Genomic DNA, 18,749 nt, shown 5'->3' with positions numbered 1-18,749 from the left:
AAATATTGCTAATGTTTCTGTACTCTAGCAAAAACTGCAAATGGATACTTCAAAAACAAAGAACGTTTCAGCAAGCAGCAAAGCAAGAATCTGAATTTCAATATGATTGTGTTTGTACATACCTTGGTTTTGCTCAAATAAACCAACAGATGTCTACCTACATTTTTGCTTTTGCGTTTGCCTTTAAAAGGCAGAAAAAAAAATAGTTGTCTACTGGCTCTCGGTGCAAACATGTTTTCATTGAATACAAATGCAGAATGTCAAAATACAAAGTAGATTTACAGAAATATGACTGGTGTATTTAAAGACCTCACATAAAATTGAAAAGACTTTCTGTATTCAGGCAGGAACATGACTAAAACATCAACCTGAGCATTCAGTTTCAATCTCCAACTCCCTAGAATGATGTGACACACAATGAATGTGAAAGTGTAGATTCAAGTGGTTTGAAACTGGGGACTCTGTTTCACAGACGTTTTCCCAAATACTTTGTCCTAAGCGTTTGGAAAAAATGTGCAGGAAAGAATAAGACCAGTAAACTCTTAGAACACCATTTCCTCAGTCCAAATTTGCCAATAATTTTCTGTGGCTCTGCAAAAAGTAGTATTTCCTGCTAACTCTTTTGCACAAGCTCACTAACTGAAAGTTTGCAGAAAGAGCTAAAATCTAGCTAATAATGAACAACTTGGGAATAACTCCTCTATCACTTGTATAGTCCTATTTAGTGAACTATATGTACAACACAAATTAATATTAAACCTTAAATTAATATTACTTACTGGAAAATTGTAAGCACAGTTCTTCCTCACTGTAATATACTTCTTTTCATGTTCCAGAGTTTGCAGATGTAGTTGATTATCATTATGCCCATTTTCCTGCTGTAAACCCAGTGTGGAAAGCTTCTTATAAAATTCCAAAAACCGCAAGTGCTGTTCAGGAGTAAAAATGCCTCAAAAAAAAAAAAAAAAAAACAACCAAACAAAACAACAAACTTTCCTCATTATAAATGCTATTAATAATGTACTCAAATCTCACTTTAAAATCTATCAAATACCTTGATTTTATCCCTCCTCTTCCTCCTATCCCCCTTGAATCTACTACACACAAGTACTCAGAACAAACTGGAATGTAATTAGCAAGAAGAATTAAAAATCTACAAGTACATTAGTAATAAGAGAATAACCAAGAAAAGGCTCAATTTTCTATTCCACAGGGCAAGGAAAAGATATCATTGATTGGTATCAAGAAGGCTGAAATTCTTAAGAATTTTTCTTTTCAAATTCCACCAACACCATCAGGTTGAGTACAATTAATAACTCTGACAAAAATTCAAGCTTTGAGTAGAGAAACAACAGGTCAGTGGATCTTAAACAAAAGGTTTTCAAAATGTGCAGTCAGATGTGCTTCATTCCAAAGTACTTCCACTCAAAGTACTAGTTGTTGAAATCTTAAATAACAGAATAGAAAAGAGCTGAAGTGGTACTTATATTTAATAGCTAGAGAGGGAAAGGACAAGCCGTATAATTATGTAAATCAGGTTACTTTAACATCTTTGAAAAAATTGAAACAAAAAAAAATCTACTACTAAATACCAACATACACACACACCCACATATATCCTCTCCCAAAAAATAACAGTAGCCAACATGGCAAAAGGAAAACTTGTCAAACTGATTCAATTTCCTTCTAGTATGGGATAACAGGACCAATGAAACAAAAGAGGCAATAAAGGCAATAAGGGTCATGACTTTCACAACAAGGGAACAGGAATGATAGATTAAAAACTATAAAAGTGCTCCAAAACTGCTTGGAAAAACAACTAAGAGAAAACTACCCATATACTAGTGACAGGATAGGCAATGGTATAAAGTTCTATCCTAGTTGTGGTACGATTTGGTATTTTCATTGACATTCTAGATGCTAGACAAGAGACTTTGCCGCATTCTGAAAGCATCAGCCAAGGACAGAGACTGCTTATTCTTCTGAAAGAGTTTAAAATGATCTTCAGTAACTGGACATATGGTCTTAAAACTTGAGACTATTATTCCATTAGAACAGCAGTAAGGTACCATGCTTAGCCTGATCTGCATCACCTGCACAAGGCCAGGAAAGAGAAAGACTAGCTAGCTGCTAGATTTTTTTAAAAAGGGAACTTTTCATACTGAAAAATGTGAACAGTAATATATTTGGCAAGACATATGAAGCAATCCTTTCACTTCATTCAACTGTCCTAAGGCATAACATTTGGAGAAAAATATGAACTTGTCAGATGGAGTTCAGAGGTGAAGAAAGATCAGGAGTTAGTCATTCAACCTAGAGAAAAGAAGACTGGAAAAACATGATAAACACAGGATGGACTGCCCTAGCTCTCTGTCTCTAAAAATAACATTTTGACACTGTGAAACAGCCATTTCAAGTAATCTGCAGTGAAGCAACGGTCACTTTGATCATCTCTAACATAATCATGAAGGCTCATTTTAAAGAGCTGTAGGAAAGATCAAAGGTTTTAAGAGTCTAGGGGGAAATTATAATGTAAAGCCATGATTCTGTGCTCTTCCTCCACAGGTAATACATGATGGGCAGAATTATCAAGGAAAGTTGTGCTGTGCTCAAGTGAAAATTTAAGCACAGATTTTGGGTATAAAAATAATAGGCACAGATTTGGCCTCAGCTGCAGCTGGGAAATCCACATGGCATCTCCCTTCTCCCCTGAAATTCTTTATGGGGCACACTCTGCACTGTGCCTTAAAAAGGAGATCAAGCACACAAAAGAACAAAGTTAATATCATAATGTTTCAAAGGTTTCAAAAATTCAATCATCCAAATCACAAGCTCCAGAATACCCAAAAAAATCAGTCAAACCAATAAAGATGAAACACCACGTTACCACCTTTGACCCTGTCTAAACAAAACAAAAACAACAATAAACAATATGCAGATGGCCACCCTAAGAGGAAATTTCCATAGTCTAACTAACTACCATTTCATTTTTCTCCCCATTGCAAGGGGTTCAAATTCTCCAATCTTCCCTCATGTTCAAGATTTTTAAAAAGAAATTAAATCATACCATATAATCCATTACAGAGTTTCCCTAAATGGAAAGATAAAGAAACTAGGATAGATTCATCTGTTTTGAAGGATTTTTCACAGAATGATTTCACTAATGGGAGAACAGTTTGACTTCGATCATCTGAAAAACAAAAGAAATTTTTAGAGTTAGCCATTTGTCAATATTTTAAAAAGAGCACAGAGACTGAACTTCTGTAATAAATTGAGAAAAATTTCATTTGACATTCTCAGGATTACTTCTGGCAGGCACTCACTGAAGGTACAAAACAAGACGTAGAGAGAATGATCCTAAATTTAGTACATTTCCTGTTTTGTTAATTTTTTGTTTGTTAGTGAAAAGGCAACCCCAGTAAAGGATGAGGCAGAGAATAAATAAACAGCGACTACCTTCTCCACTCACCGAGAATATATAGAGAGAAAGAATACTGCAGTACTCCTACAACAAGATTTCCTACAATAGTAGGAATACAGGGAGATCAAGACGGAACATGACTGTGACAGTAAACAGAAAAATCAGGATATTCTGTACGTTAATTTTTTAAACCTACTCAGAAGTGTTTTAAAATCTTTTAGTATACAATAAATTCACAGAGAAACAAAATAATTAAGGACACGGGAAAGAAATTCAATAATTTAGAAATTAAAGCCAAATCCAAACACTCTCTTTCCTTATAAAATAAATGAGCAAATGTTTGAAGAAATTTATATCTTTGGACTTATTTTAAATAAAATCATTGTATTAAAATGTTTGAGTTTTAAAGGCATAATGATTTTTTTAATGGTAGAATATTTGCAAAATTCAGCAAATAATTGTGTCTGAACAAAGTGAGATTGGCCTGAAGAAACATTTTGATACTGTGGGAGAGACACTCTAGGATGTAATATTGGGTCATCTGCCTTCAAAAGTGTTCATTTTCTATTTCAGCCATGAAAGTAAAACCCACACAAACCCAACTTCTAGAAACACTCCTTTAAAACCTGTCAATAACCCCTGATTGCTTTTTTAAGCTTCTTACAGTAACTCAAAGCAGTAGTTACAGCAGGGGGTGGGGGAGGAGGAGTGAAGAGTAAGAGGTGCAAAGAGAAGCACAAACTTGATAGCACCAATACAGAGGCTCAAGAATTAGAAAATTAACCTACTATCATACTTACTGATATAAACACTCACTGCTAAAAAGTCCATTTACAGTATTCTCCCCAAAGCTACACTATATTTTTCTTTTCCTTATCCACTCCTCTATATGGCTTAAATACATATATTCTAGTAATTCATCACCAAGTTGCTGTACAGTACATTTTTGTTGAGGCAACACTTTGTATTCTGTGTACTGATACCACTACATTAATTAATTAAATACTAGCAACAGAATATTCCCATAATTTATGCAGTAATTTTACTCATTCTATTTAGGTGTATTATATTAGAAACTTGTAACATGATAGTTGATTTCATGGACAACTAGCTCACCTCCCTTAAAACTTTCTGCATATAAAGCACTGCAAGACATGAAATATAAAGAAATATAAAAGACAAAGCAATGAACAAAATAAAATCAGAAATGTCTGAATAATGCAGTCAGAACAAAAAGCATTTAAATACAATTATAAGATGCTCTAGAGCACTAAGAATTGGGCTAGGAAGCCCAAATTAGATTCTTACCTGCATCAAACATATCAAGCAGGTTCACCAAGGTCTCAAAAGCTGCCAGGCGTACACTGCTGCCCTCATCTCTTGCCAGCTCCACTAACTCAGGAAGCACCACAGTTTTTGTTAGTTCTGTCCTGCAACATGAAGCAAGCAGTGAAAAGAAAACTTACAATGAAACAATACTGCTACTGCAAAACAGAATTCTGCCTTGAAATACTAATTTAGATATTTTTTGGGTAGTCAAGAAGAAAAAACGGACAAAGTTCTAAGGAAATTAATGTTAAATAAAAAACCTCCAGCCAATCTCAGGACTTTTCTTCTTTGTCAACCAAGGAAACATGCAAACTTTAAATGCAGAACTTCATCATTAAAAAAGCATTCAAATTAGCTCAAAATAAATTAGAGAAAATGTAGTCTGAAAAAAAATCAAAGGACTCCAGCCATTTCACTGTATCACTAAGAAAATTCCTATGATCAAATATGCTCAATATGATGGTCCAAAGTCAAAATTTAATAAATATGAGCCATGTTGGATTGAAGTGTCTGGAAATTTTATACATCAAAGATGAGCCTCCCTTACAGAGAACATCTACTGCTCAGAGAAAATGCCATTTCCTAGCTAGTCTAAACACTGACTTTTGGCCTTGGTTTAAAGTAGTGAAAAAGGTGCTCTGCTTGTCCTTTTTTGCCTTGGTACGTACTGACCTACTAACATACTGCTGATACTTAACTCCAGGATGCTGAAATAAAAATGCTCAAAATATCCCTTCCAATCAGACTAAAGCAGTAACAGCTGCCCCTTTTGTAAGTCAATATAAACAACAATCCTTTCAAATGTTTATAATCAGCATCAAAGGGATTTGCATCTTATAGAGTTTATTATATCTACGAGCAAATCAAGAGGTGTTAACAGTATTCTTCCAAGAAAATGATTAAATATTCAAATAAAATTATGAGAAAATAACAGATCATTTAAGTGACAATAACACTAACTAGTAAAAATAAGTATTTGGACTGCCGTCACATTATACCTTCAACATTTACCTGAAAATTTGCTCACGTCTGTTTAGTTATTTTTTTATTTACCTACTACCTATTCATCCTCAACATGACACACTGGAATACCTTCCATAATGAAAGCACTCAATGTCCACCATTTCTCATGAGATTAAATCACCTAAAGCACTGAGAAGGAATTAAGCAAAAACTTCAGAGTTAGAACAGTCTGTATGAATACATTAATGTTAAAAATAAAAGTTGGTGAGGAAAGAATCAAAGAAAAAATACACAGGAAAGATCAGTAATTGATAACAAAGTGTTTAGCCCTATGAAACCTACTGTTCTAAGGAGGGGTAAATTACCAGTAGTGCTGTCATTTGCCACTGCATAATACGTATGATTTTTTTAAACTTTCAACTCCCAGAGTAAGTGAAATTTAGAATAAGTGAAATTTAGTTAATTTCAAAGACACTAAACAGAATTTAGAAAATTTCCTTTGCAGTACGGTTACTTACTACTATAAGATCTAATCTATATCTCTGCTGTCTAGCACTGGGTAAGGAATGTTACTTGATAAATTTTCAATCTGTAAAAGAAGTTACTGCTTTTTTTCCTCCCTGACAAAATAACAGGTAGAGAGACCTTGAATTTCAAAACATTTGTACATTCAGAGACCAATCCTGCATGTAATTAACATTTTCTTTTATTAAAATTCCACATTTTATTTTTTCAATCCTATGTGCGAATATTGAAGGTACTTCAAGCTTTGAGTAAAAGTTGATACTGAGCTGAAATTTGCTTACAAAAGCTATTTAGCATTTTTTCTCAAAACACTGCACAATAATTATTAAAACTGCTAATACTTGTCAGAATTTTTAAACAAGACAAATACCACCAATGGATAACTGAGATCATTTCAAGAAGCTATAGATGAAGTCATTATTTTAAAAATCTGCTGGGTTTATGGTACAGCAATTCCACTATAAAAGAGAAAGAAAAATCTAAAAGTGGAAAAGAGACAACTGCCAACAGCCACTTACTAAGAACACACCTGTACCTTCCAAATTCATTCTTGAGTATGCATGAATTCAGCAATTTTAAAAGGAGCTTTTAGGCTGACATTTTAGAGAAATATTTTGCATTTCAGATCAGTCAGGCAAATTGCACTCACCCTATTCCTCGAGCTACATGTTCCAGCTGCCGACACATGCAAGCTCTAACTTCATATTCCACATCCTGGCACAGTGATTTTACCAATGGAAGCACCTCTCTTTTAACACTAAAAATTTGAACATTTTCTGTTAGTATATAGAACAAGAATATATAAAATCTGTTGAGTAATATTGAACTTTACTCACATATTATTTGTTTATCCCATGTATTACTAATTTATCACACACAGTAAAGGATTTTTCTGATAATCAGCAATTAGAAAAGAATATTGTACATTGGATGCAAATATGTGTTAAAAAGAAAGAGGAAAATGAGTATTTACTGTAATTATAATTTGCTCATATTCATCTATTATTTCTCATAAAAGAAATAATTTCTCTACAAAAATAGTAGGTAGGCTACTTTAATAGGATGCTGTCCTCATTTAATAACTTCTAATCTTCAGTACAATTTCTGAACAGCCACTGAAACAATAAAAAGATTATATAAATGGAAATGCAAATCCCAATTAAATGTCTGTAATACCTCATCTTTGATTTGCAGGTATCACCCAAAACATAATTAGGAAGAAAGGAGAAAAAGAATTTAAGATTAAAAGCTTGAATATTGCAATGCCTTCAGGCAAGTAGACCAAGTATTCATCTAAATCAATGGCAGATACAAAATAAAAATTTTGATTCTTATTTCAGTAAAAACATATTACAACTAGGCAGAATCAGCCATTGTGTTTCCTTTCACTGCTCAAGGTTCTGTCATAAGTATTCATAAAATATCCCTATAAAAATCCTTATGTTATTGCAAAACTCAAGACAAGTAATATGTAGACACTGACAAGCAAATCTTCAAGCCAGCTTGCACAGCCTCTATTCATTTCAGTGGAAATTAATTTACTTCTTACAGAAAAAATTTATCCTCAAGTTTCAAAAATTGTACAGTCTTGGAAGTTTGGCATTTTAAAATACACTAAATTAGGGGCTACATAAAAAGAAAAAAATACTTTTTAACTTGGAACGCTGGAGGGTAGAAAAACTAATGTTCCATGACAAGGACAGGATATAAAAATACTAGGAATAACATCAAATACAAAGTTTTTAATTATAGCATAAATTTTATGAGGAAAAACTATGCCAATCTGTAGCAGAAAGTGAAGATATGCTTATATATTGCCTACTCCAGAGGACAGATATGTCTTCTGGGCCTTTACCAAGAGCTCTTCTGAAAGGGGAATGAGAGTGTGTCCTGAATTTTACTCAGTCTGCCACATTCTAAACCTGAGGGCCCAGCTCTGAACTGCACTCAAGAGCTCTCTACCAGAGGAACAAGATATCCCAGAAAATTCTGAGTTATCTTCTTAAAATGTAGTGGCTGTGCAGAAAAGGTGCAAAGACCGGTTTACTGAAATGTGGGGATTCCTGCTTCTGAAGAGCAAGGAGTCATGTAGAAGAAACACCACAAAAGATGTGATTGTTATGGCTACTAATTAACACTACTATATTTCACAGAAGATTACAAATAATCCATAAAGTCACTTATTTTCATGAGATTGCAACATCAAATAAATAAATGCAGCTGCTATTCTAGAGATTTGGAACACAAAGATTTGGTAACATTCTCAAAAAATACTACTCTACCATGTTCATTAAATTTTGCATGTTCAACAAGTATATATATGTGTATATATATATACACACACAGCAAATTAGAAGATTTAGATAGTTTCCTTTTGGGTGTTTCTAGCTCTTTTTTATTAAAGAAAAAACCCCATAATCTAAAGAAATTTATTCCTAAATGCCTTGTCATATTGTCCTGTTCTTCTTTTCTGTTATGCTGAATTCTTACATTTTGGGGCAGATCAAAATCATCATTAAAGTGGGCTTCCTCAACTAGACAGTTTCTGGGCATTTGGTGGCCTGTAGTGGATTTCTGTTGTAATTCAAAGTCATGTTGCGCTGGATTATCCAAAGTCATGTTGTGCTGGATTGCCTGGATACCAAACACATTTGGGGAAGTGGTCCTGTTATCACAGGCCTGGGTAAACTGACCAAGGAATGTACCACACCAACTGCTTTGGGCAGATGAGTGATTCAGATTTGCTTTCATCATTGCACTCTCTCCTGTCCAGGCTCACAGACACCGAATCTAAGGGCTGGAAAATATCAGGGAACAGCAGTAATTCCTCATATATCTATGTTGTCATTAAGGATAGAAAAAAAAACAGATCTATGTGCTAGATTTGATTATATAATAAAAAGTTAGGAATAGAATTCCTCTTTCCATGACAAGAAACTCAAAGGAGATGAAGTTGTGTTTTGTGCCTGTAAGTTTGCAGAGAAATCCACTGTGTGACCTATTTTCTAGTAAGAAAAACAATATGGAAGAATGGCCTGGAAATGGTATCCATGTAAATCTGTGAAAGAACATACAAACTCAAGTTATAAAATGATGAACATCAGCAAGTCTAAACATGCTAGTTAAATAATGAAAAGGATCTGTGAAATAAAAAGGATTTCATTTTTGCAATAAAGCCTACTTTTCTTGCAGTAATTTTTGTCCACTAACAGAGAAATACTAGTTTACACTGTAGAATGAAAATATATTGACAGTCTACTTACTTATGAGCTTCAAATTTGTTAGCCACTTTTCCCATGATTTTACAACTAACTAAGCGGGACTGAAGTGTTTGAGAAAGCTGTGCTTTGGAAACAAGTGGATTCAGAATCTACATGGAAAAAAAAAGAAGAAATATGAGTGGAAAAAATTGTGAGCATCAAATAAAGTATTCCTCTTCTTAAAAAAAAAATCTACAAAAACATATCACAAATGTCATTAACCTTTTCACTGAATTAATCAGTACTAACAATAACGGCATCTATGCACATCCATAGTCAATTTTGTTTAAATTACATCTTTTAAATTACATCGCAATTAGATTTTTGAGGTGACTAGAATAACTTCTCTGTGTTGCTTCCAACCTTCTTTTTTACCCTTTAGAAGTTGAATTTTTAGCAGTTCTGAATTTCACTCTTATTTTAATGAGGATTTTTATACTACACAAACAATCGTTTATTTAAATCTTCATATTGTTTTAAATTATAAACACAGTCAATATGTCTGTTGCAAAGCTTTTGAACTTAACAAAACATGAACACTTAAAAGTGAATAAATTAGCTGACTAAAGGGGACTGGCATTATAACTTAGTTTAAGACTTTATTTTCTTTCTTTCTTGAGTGAAAAATTAAGAGTGTCTGCAGTGCATTAGTTTTGGTGTACCAAGAACTACTGAAATACACTAAGGAATGGATCTCCAGCATTCAGTTCCATTTAGCAGATATTGGAATTTTAGTCCAATAGTAAAGAAAATGTAGTTTCTTCATGAAGACATAGAGTGAGATACTACTCTGTAAACCAAAACTGGATGCAGAAAAACACGCTACTAAGAATACAAAGTGCAGTGGAAATGTTACAGTGGAGTGTAAATAAGTGTTGACTTTATTTGCTGAAGAACACTACTTTTTTTAAGATGACCTTCCTGTCTTGCCTTTTCTCCCATTCATCTCTTACAGTGTGTTCCACAACCATTACCATTTTCACAAGTATGGAACTGCCACAAATCTGACTGAGGTGAATCAAACTTGCAGGGAAATACAATCTTACAATCTTAATATTTTTTTTGTGATCACGAGAAATTAGTATTACCTCATGTCTGACAGTTTCTTTTGGTAAAGCTTCTATTACAGCAAGAAGAGTTTCTAACCATGCATTGCTGACACCTGTTTAAAAGATATGAATTATATGTGATGTCTTATATTGTACATACAACAACTAAACCAAAACATATACCAGTTTTACAAAATTTGCTCTAACTTTTTGCACACATCTTCAAGGAGCTATGAATCTGAAAGCCACTATATTAACATTCAAGGCTTCAGAGTACGAAGTAGGATAGGTAAGAAGCAAGGTCTGCCCCCACTTCTTTTCCCTTTCCAATTCCTACATAAAATTATTAAGTACTCTAATTGCTTTATAAAGCTAATTTCCCTCATTTCATTCTTTTCTTACGCCCACTGAAACTTTCTAGTTGCACAACAGTCCTTTTCTTTCCTTTGTATTCTAAAATTAGTGTCAAAGAAATTAAGAAAAAATAATCAACACAGAAGAAATGTCAACCATCCTCCCTCCATTTTCTCAGCCGCAAAATGTTGGTACTTCAGGAGAACTCAGACTCAGAAACAAGTCTGGGATTTAATCCTTCAGACAAAGTGAGAGGGGTTTTTCTGCTTCAATCAGAATTACATTTAAATATCAGTGTGAAGGTGGTCATGCAAAAATCTTTCCGTTCATGCAAGTCTAGATACGAAGTCACAGCGATCGCACTCACTGTTGACACAGTATTGTAGTATTGTAGGTTCACTAAGAAAACAAAACATGTAGAGGTCATGAGCCATCAGAGTGGCTGTGCAGCCCTGACCTGTATCTCTGTGTTCCAGGTTCTGGAGAATGATGTGTAGGAAGGAGTGGGAGTACGTATGAATGGACACCGACTCCTCTTGCAGAACAGTCAAAAAAGAAACAGCAGCTGTTAACTGCATTTCCACTCCTGCAATATGCAGAACCTCCTGTATAATTACAAATTATAACAATTTAGAGAGTGAGGCAGAAATGTACTGAAAGTACATCCAAATTTTTACATTCACTTTTAGAATTAATATGCAACAACCAGGATAAACTACAAAATTTGATGTAAAATTATTTTCTCTTAATAGCAATTTATTGCAGAGATTAAATCTTCTTACGATATATCATGAATCTTCTAAGAAAAAAAAGGTTACTTATAATACTCTTTGTGACTTTAAGTTTGATCAATGCAATGCATGGATTTTTCTACTTTACAAAACAAGAGGTAGAAACAGACCAGCCAACAATTGCACTCCTCTTGTTTATGCACATGAATTAAAAATAAGTATTTCATTCATTCATTCATTCAGTAGGAGATACTAAAATAGCAGAAGGCAATTTAAATTTCATCCCTTGACTAACATGCAATGCAAATAAAAAGTACATATATATAGTCTTAAGAATAAAGCAAGATATACTAGAATATTTATCTAGCTAACTAAACATTTGTATTTCTGAGCTCTGACACACAAGAATGTCATGAATTAGGCTACCTTTAAAATCATCCATTCAGAAGTTAAACAAAGTTAGCATGTTGAAGTGAAATGAAATATCACTATTTTTTTAATTTAAAACCAGGCAATTTAAAGTTTAAATTTCAGATTTATGCACAGACCTTGCAAGATGCAATCTTTGACACAGCATTCATTTTAAGTATTAGTAACTGTAAATATCTGTCAATTAAGTGAACATTCTATTTGTTTACTTTTCTAAGTGTGTCTTTTTATTTCCTGAGAAAATAAAAAGTTCATTATTCTACTACTAAAGCATTACACTCATATTACAAATTACTCCAAATTTAGTAGGAGTCTAAAGCCCATACTTCCTACTTAGCATTTTATATATGTGGTTTTGTTTGTTTTTTAAACTGCTTGATATGAACAGTATTTTCTCAGATCACTCACCAAAAATCAAAAATGAGCCAAAATTAATTGAGAACAAAAATAAGCCTGGATCAGAATAAAAAATATATATTCATTTTGCAGCTAAGTGCATAGCTGCTTATGGATTGGTCTCTTCACTGGGTTACAAGCTGTCTGCATGGCCAGGTCCTGAGTGTTGGTGAATGGAATTACATCCAGTTGGCAGCCAATCACAAGTGGGGATCCCCAGGGCTCAGTGCTGGGGCCAGTCCTGTTTATTCTCTTAATTAATATCAAGGCCAAGACCAATGGTCTGAGGTTCAACAAAGGCAAGCACTGGGTCCCACACCTGGGTCACACAAACCCCTGCAAAGCTACAGGCTGGGGACAGAGAGGCTGGAGAGTGGCTTTCCTCACTCAAAGGGTGGTCAGGCACTGGAACTGGCTGCCAGGGATGCGGTGGAACCACTCCTGGAAATGTTCAAAAGGCACCTGGATATGGAACTCATGGACATGGTGAAAATGGTGCTGCTGGGTAAACAACTGGACTCAATAATCTTAGGGTTTTTCCAGATTCAATGATTCTATGACTCTAAGCATTGTATATCAGAGGAATTTTGCTGAGAAAATAGTTTGTAGAGAACATCTGAGAAATTATTATTTGACTTGGTGAAAACAAGTTCCCATTCTGCAAATGTCAAGCCATTTGTACATACAACTGTACAACTGTTAGCTATTTCAAGGAGAATGATAACATATCTCTCAAGACCTTTACAACCTGTCCCACTTTACAACCACGTTTCTTTCTAAAAAGATTCTCTGTGTCCTTGCTCCCACAAACGAAAAAAAGAAACAGCACTCTGCTGCTTTCCAACAAAGTATTTGCATTCAACACCCATGGAAACTGCCACCTTCTTATTTCCACAGACTCTGTCCTTGTTCCACAGCCACAGCCAAGAAAGAATAAGGACACCTACCAATTTTGTATTTTGAATATTTTGGGGATCAGAATACACATCCATACTTTTCTAGGATTCTGGCTTAACCCTTGTTCAAAAAAACATCATCAAGACAACCAAGGGAACTATCCACACACTGCAGATGCTAACACAGCAGTGCAGACCAGAAAATTATGGAGCAGTGCCAGGCTAACATTTGGACTTGATGAACTTAAAGGTCTTTTCCAACCTAAATAATTCTGTGATTCTATGAATTCAGTTTTCCGTACATATTTAGTTTGTACGCAATACAAACAAGGTTACTTACCAACAAACAAAGTTTCCAAATAGTCTCCTCCACTGATCCACATAACTCTGGATAGTCATGTGTGAGAACACATTCTCTGGATGTGCCTCCTCATGGACCTCGGGAGACATTGAAATATAAATTTCTAGACTGCTTAAACACCTACCTGCACTGATGTTTACATTCAGAACTGTACAGCTCTGCATGTGGAAAAGCATGGGTCTCCTCTTTCCATTTTCATACAACCCAAGCTGAGTAACTTAAATTTACTTAATAAAAATTTATTTACTTAGAAAGTAATGTATTTTTCTATACATGGATAGTCCACAAATTTTCACTCCAGACTAAAAAAGCTCTCCCTGTCTATCTTATTCAGAAAAGCATTAAGTATTTACTGGAATTTAAGGGTATTAACATGTTCTTAACTATTCTAATGTCTACAAGTTAAACTCAGGCCTCAAAACTTAAAATTTAGAAAGCCTAGTTTATTCCATTAATTGGAAAAATGAAACTTCATCTCTAGTTTAAATAGAGATTTTGGCCGGCAACAACAGAATTCTCTTGAAAGAATGCTGCAAGCAGAAACATAGTCAAATCATTTTAGTATTTGCATTGGTATGATAGAAATTTTAGACTAAAAGACTAAGAGACACAGAAATAATGGAGATTACAGAAGCTGAAGGATATAATGAGAATGGACCTTAAAAATTAATGTACAGTAACAGGAAGGATAAAAATCACCCCACCTTTTCTTAAACGATAAAATCAGCTACAGAAAAGAAAAGCTTTCAAGAGAAGGCTGATATATTAGGAAAATAAGTAACTCTGAGAATGAATTTGGAACTAATGAGACAACACTGAATAAAGCTTGATATATACACAACAGCAAGAATAATCATAGTTTGCTGCAATCACAGCATTTGGAAAAATCTTATTAGTCATTCGTTTAGACACCTGCAATCTCCCTCCATCACTTTTGGTTGCAGAGCTCAAAGATGGAAAGCAGGAAAAATACTCCTAACATCATTTGAAAAGAGCCATTTTGTGCACAAAGAGAAATGCTTTTAAGAATGTCTAAGCTTTCCCTAAATCTGCATTTCAATGACTTCCAAGGTTCATGAGGAGGTGCATGCAGAAATCCAGAGTGGGCTTCTCTATGCAGAAGAACACATACAAGGATGCAACTTCATTTTAACAGTAGAATTTTAAAAGAAAACTTCCTAATCTCATTCCTACATTAACATCTAAATTATATACTGTATGTTTGTTTAAATAGCATAATCAAAATACTGACACTTAATTCAACAATTACTTATGTATGTCACATTTATTGATATATTGATTTTACTCAGATCTAAAACACACGTTAAATATAAAGCGTATTTTAATTTTAATTTAACTAGATTTCACAAAATGATAAGCAATTTGCATACACCCATTTCTATATTTCTAGAAGTAACCATGTTTATTAATTTTTCACAAATGAAATACAAATTTGCAATGTATTCAGACTGAACATTCCTTGTATTTGTTTCTTTCTTCATCTGCTTTACCCTCAGCTCTAATAAAAACATTAATTTTGCTTTGGGTGTCTGCAAGTATGCTAAATAAGTACACTGGTTTCCTTATGCAATTATGTGGTAACAATACACTCAAAGAAACAGCCCTCTGAAATACTACAGAATTCATTGTTCATGTGCCAATTTGATTTCACAAATGATTACTCCCAAGCTAAAGAAGTCGAACCAAGTGCAGTAATTTAAATCAGTTTATTTCCCTGCAATGGCAGATTACATTTGCAAGACTCTGAGTGCAGTGGAGTTCAATTATGCTTTTACAGACTATAAAAGTTTCCATTTAATGGTCAGGATGAGTCCTCCAATAAAAAACAAGGTTAAAAAAAATAATAGGTCAAATTAATGATGTCAAACACTGTTTTGCAGTTAAAAGCGCAATGCACATGGTTACAACATCACTTTACTTCTACTACAGATAAATAATATTAGATAACAGAACACCATTGAAGGACTGGCTTTATAACAGCATTGCCACAGAGAGGAACTTAATTCATATATATTCCACAACATTTCAGTTTATAAAGCTTAAACTTTAAAGGAACTATTGGATTTAGACTGACCTCATTATATTTTACTTTTTTTACCTCTGTCTGGAGCCCATTAGCTTAGGTTTCATTTAATTTATCATCTAGGAAGACATCCAGTTTGGGTTTAAATTATACTGTAAGATGAAATCCACACTACATTTCTCAGTAATTTGCTCAAAGATTGATTGCATTCATTATTAAAGTTGTCTGCTTCATTTCAAATATTTCTATCTTCAGTTCCTACTGCTTCTTTCTTCCTATACTGTTTTCAGTTGAATGTCTTCAATATTATACAGGAAGATACTTTTACAAAGTTACTAAGTACAGCCTGATCAAATATCACACTGAGATCCAACTTCCACTGTACAAATACTTTCCTATTCAGGCAAACGATTATACTTCCAAATATTTTCTTCATCCCTAAATAAAAAACTTAAAACTAGAATCAGGAACTGGATTCCCATACTAGACTTTTTATTGAAGACAGGCCAAGACCAGCATTTCTCTACAGCCTGGAAAAATAAAGGTTAAAAATCCCTAGTGTTTCTTATTCCTCCTTAATTTTAGGAAGAATTCTACTCTCAAAGTAGAAAACCAGAAGAAAAAAATGGATTCGGTATGTATGATAAGCATAAAAAAAACAAACCAACTTTCCTTGAAGCCAGTAGGTTGGTTTAGAAAGACTGCATTACATATGTCAGATTAATTGGTGGTTGAAACTGCAGATATTTGGTGCAAGTTGAAGGGTTACCAATTACTTTGCAACTTCAAGTCATTCTTCTCAAAGCACTTTTACACTCATACATATTTCAGCAAATGCCTATTGACCTGCATCTTATAGTGCAGAGTGCAACCAGAAACACTTTAATGTTTTCTAAACGATCTGTCAGCCTATTCCAGTCCTTAGTCCTGAGAAGAGCTATTTCTTGACCATTTGCTGAATCTAAATAATCAGATAAAAGTTGAAACAGCTCTTTTAAGAAACAGAATTCTCCTGAGATCAGGACAGGCCATTTCAGGACATAACATGAAGTTGAGAGGTGATGTCTGATATTCACAGAATGCTTGAAGGCTGGAAGGGTCTTCTGGAAGGCATTTTGTCCAATCCTCCTGCTCAAGCAGGGCCAGTTACAGCTGAGACACGCCCAGATTGTCTTTGAATACCTCCAAGGAGGAAGACAATAACACCTCTAAGCAACTTGTGCCACTGCTCAGTCACCTTCACAGTGAAGAAGTGATTCCTAATGTTCAGAAGAAAGCTCCTGTGTTTCTGCTTGTGCGCATTGCGACAACAGTTGCAGTTCTGTCACTGGGTACCATTGCAAAGAGCCTCTCTCCGTCTTTGCTTTGTCAGGTATTTGTATACACTGATAAGGCCCCCTCCAACCCTCATCTTCTGCAGGGATCCTACGGGTCATTAGCATTATTAAGTTTGCATTTGCATTTGTGATTTAGTTAGTTCTTATTTGGCCAAAGCTGCTCCTAAAACCACACCTTAAATGAACTTGTACATTTCTTCTGGTTACTTATCTGGGATAGAGTGGAAATATAGAGACAGGTATCTTCTTCACAATCACATAATCATAGAATAGGTTGGGTTGGAAGGGACCTTTAAAATTCAGCTAGTCCATCCCCATAGCAATGAGCAGGGACACCTTCCACTAGACCAGGCTGCTCAGAGTCTCACCCAGTCTGACCTTGAACATTTCCAGGGATGGGGCATCTATAACTTCTCTGGGCAATCTGTTCCAGTGCTTTACCATCCTCATGTCAAAGAATGTATTTCTTATATCTAGTCTGAATCTATCTTCTTTAATTTAACCCCATTGCCCCTTGTCATATCTCAAAAGGCACTGCCAAAAAGTTTGTCCTCATCCTTTTATAAGCCCCTTTTGAAGAACTGAAAAGTCAAAATAAGATGTACCCAGAGCCTTCCCTTCTCCAGGTTAAACAACCCAAATATCCCCTATAAAAACATATCTCTATATACAATTACTGTACAACATTACATGGTCAGCATGCATTTATCACAACTAGCAGTGACTTACTAAAAATGTGGAGGGCAGAACGCGAAATTGCACGGACAGCTAAAAGCAAACTATACTCTTCTGGACAGAACCATGAAGATCTTAATGTTTGGATGAAAGGGAATTCAGAACATTGGAATCAACCATTATGACTGGATAGTCCTCAAAAAGAATTCTCAAAAAAGCTGTCAAAACACTGGTAAATCTTTTAGAACATTTAAGTAGTACGAATTCTGCTTTTTTTTTCCCCTGTCATAACAACTTTTAAAAAACTATAATGCCTGAAACTTCGTAAGTTCAGTGAATTAATGAAGAAGACCTACTGGACATACACTTCCTAGAGACTGAGTTTGCAATAAAAGTGGGATTTTTTTTTCCTTTGTTAAAATAATTAAACTGGTAGAAAAAGATACAATCAAACCTCAACATGCAAAACTTACTCTGATTTTTGGTAAAACGCGACGAAGTGTTTCTGCAGGATTCTGTCGCATAAGGACTGGAAGATTTGCCACCACACTTGTTCCTTGGATGTCCTGACCAGAACTTACAAAAACATAAACATACAATACATTACTCACTATGATGACTGCAAGCTCATGGCTTTCATTAGAAAACCAAACAAAGCCCAGAAGAACAAACCTACACTACTCAGGTTTTTCATGCAAGCAATGAGGCTTTTTTTTTTTTAATAATATGTGGTAGAAGACCACATTTAAAAAATCAACCTATCAAGCTATTATAAATAATTATCTACATGGAATGTTTTAAATTTTAGTGTAGCTTTGCATAAAAATTTGAAACTTTTGAAGGCTCTTTTCAAACCAGATGATCAAGGCAGTGGTTTCATGGAATCTTTTGCCTTATGGCAATACAAGAGAAAACCATAGGAAGGGGACAAATAGAAGATATACATGAAAATAACACACAAGGTACAGCATTTTAACAG

General features: G+C 34.5%; 1 protein-coding gene across 2 annotated transcripts in view; it reads right to left on the bottom strand.

Moving 5' to 3' along the window:
* The window catches only part of PPP4R4 (protein phosphatase 4 regulatory subunit 4), a 58,310-nt gene that overhangs the window by 17,975 nt on the left and 21,586 nt on the right, over nucleotides 1-18,749 (bottom strand). For both annotated transcript variants that reach the window (XM_005417855.2, XM_031066328.1), the window contains exons 3-10: nucleotides 18,244-18,346; nucleotides 11,359-11,506; nucleotides 10,587-10,660; nucleotides 9,502-9,608; nucleotides 6,888-6,995; nucleotides 4,730-4,851; nucleotides 3,068-3,190; nucleotides 780-949 (exon numbers count right to left, since the gene is read on the bottom strand). In XM_005417855.2, coding sequence (XP_005417912.1) covers nucleotides 780-949; nucleotides 3,068-3,190; nucleotides 4,730-4,851; nucleotides 6,888-6,995; nucleotides 9,502-9,608; nucleotides 10,587-10,660; nucleotides 11,359-11,506; nucleotides 18,244-18,346 — 955 coding nt within the window. The remainder of the gene's footprint in view (nucleotides 1-779; nucleotides 950-3,067; nucleotides 3,191-4,729; nucleotides 4,852-6,887; nucleotides 6,996-9,501; nucleotides 9,609-10,586; nucleotides 10,661-11,358; nucleotides 11,507-18,243; nucleotides 18,347-18,749) is intronic.

This window comes from Geospiza fortis, unplaced genomic scaffold (assembly GCF_000277835.1).
Source record: "Geospiza fortis unplaced genomic scaffold, GeoFor_1.0 scaffold23, whole genome shotgun sequence".
Lineage (NCBI taxonomy): Eukaryota > Metazoa > Chordata > Aves > Passeriformes > Thraupidae > Geospiza > Geospiza fortis.
The sequence above is the reverse complement of the archived record's forward strand: the minus strand, read 5'-3'. Positions and strand labels throughout refer to the sequence as shown.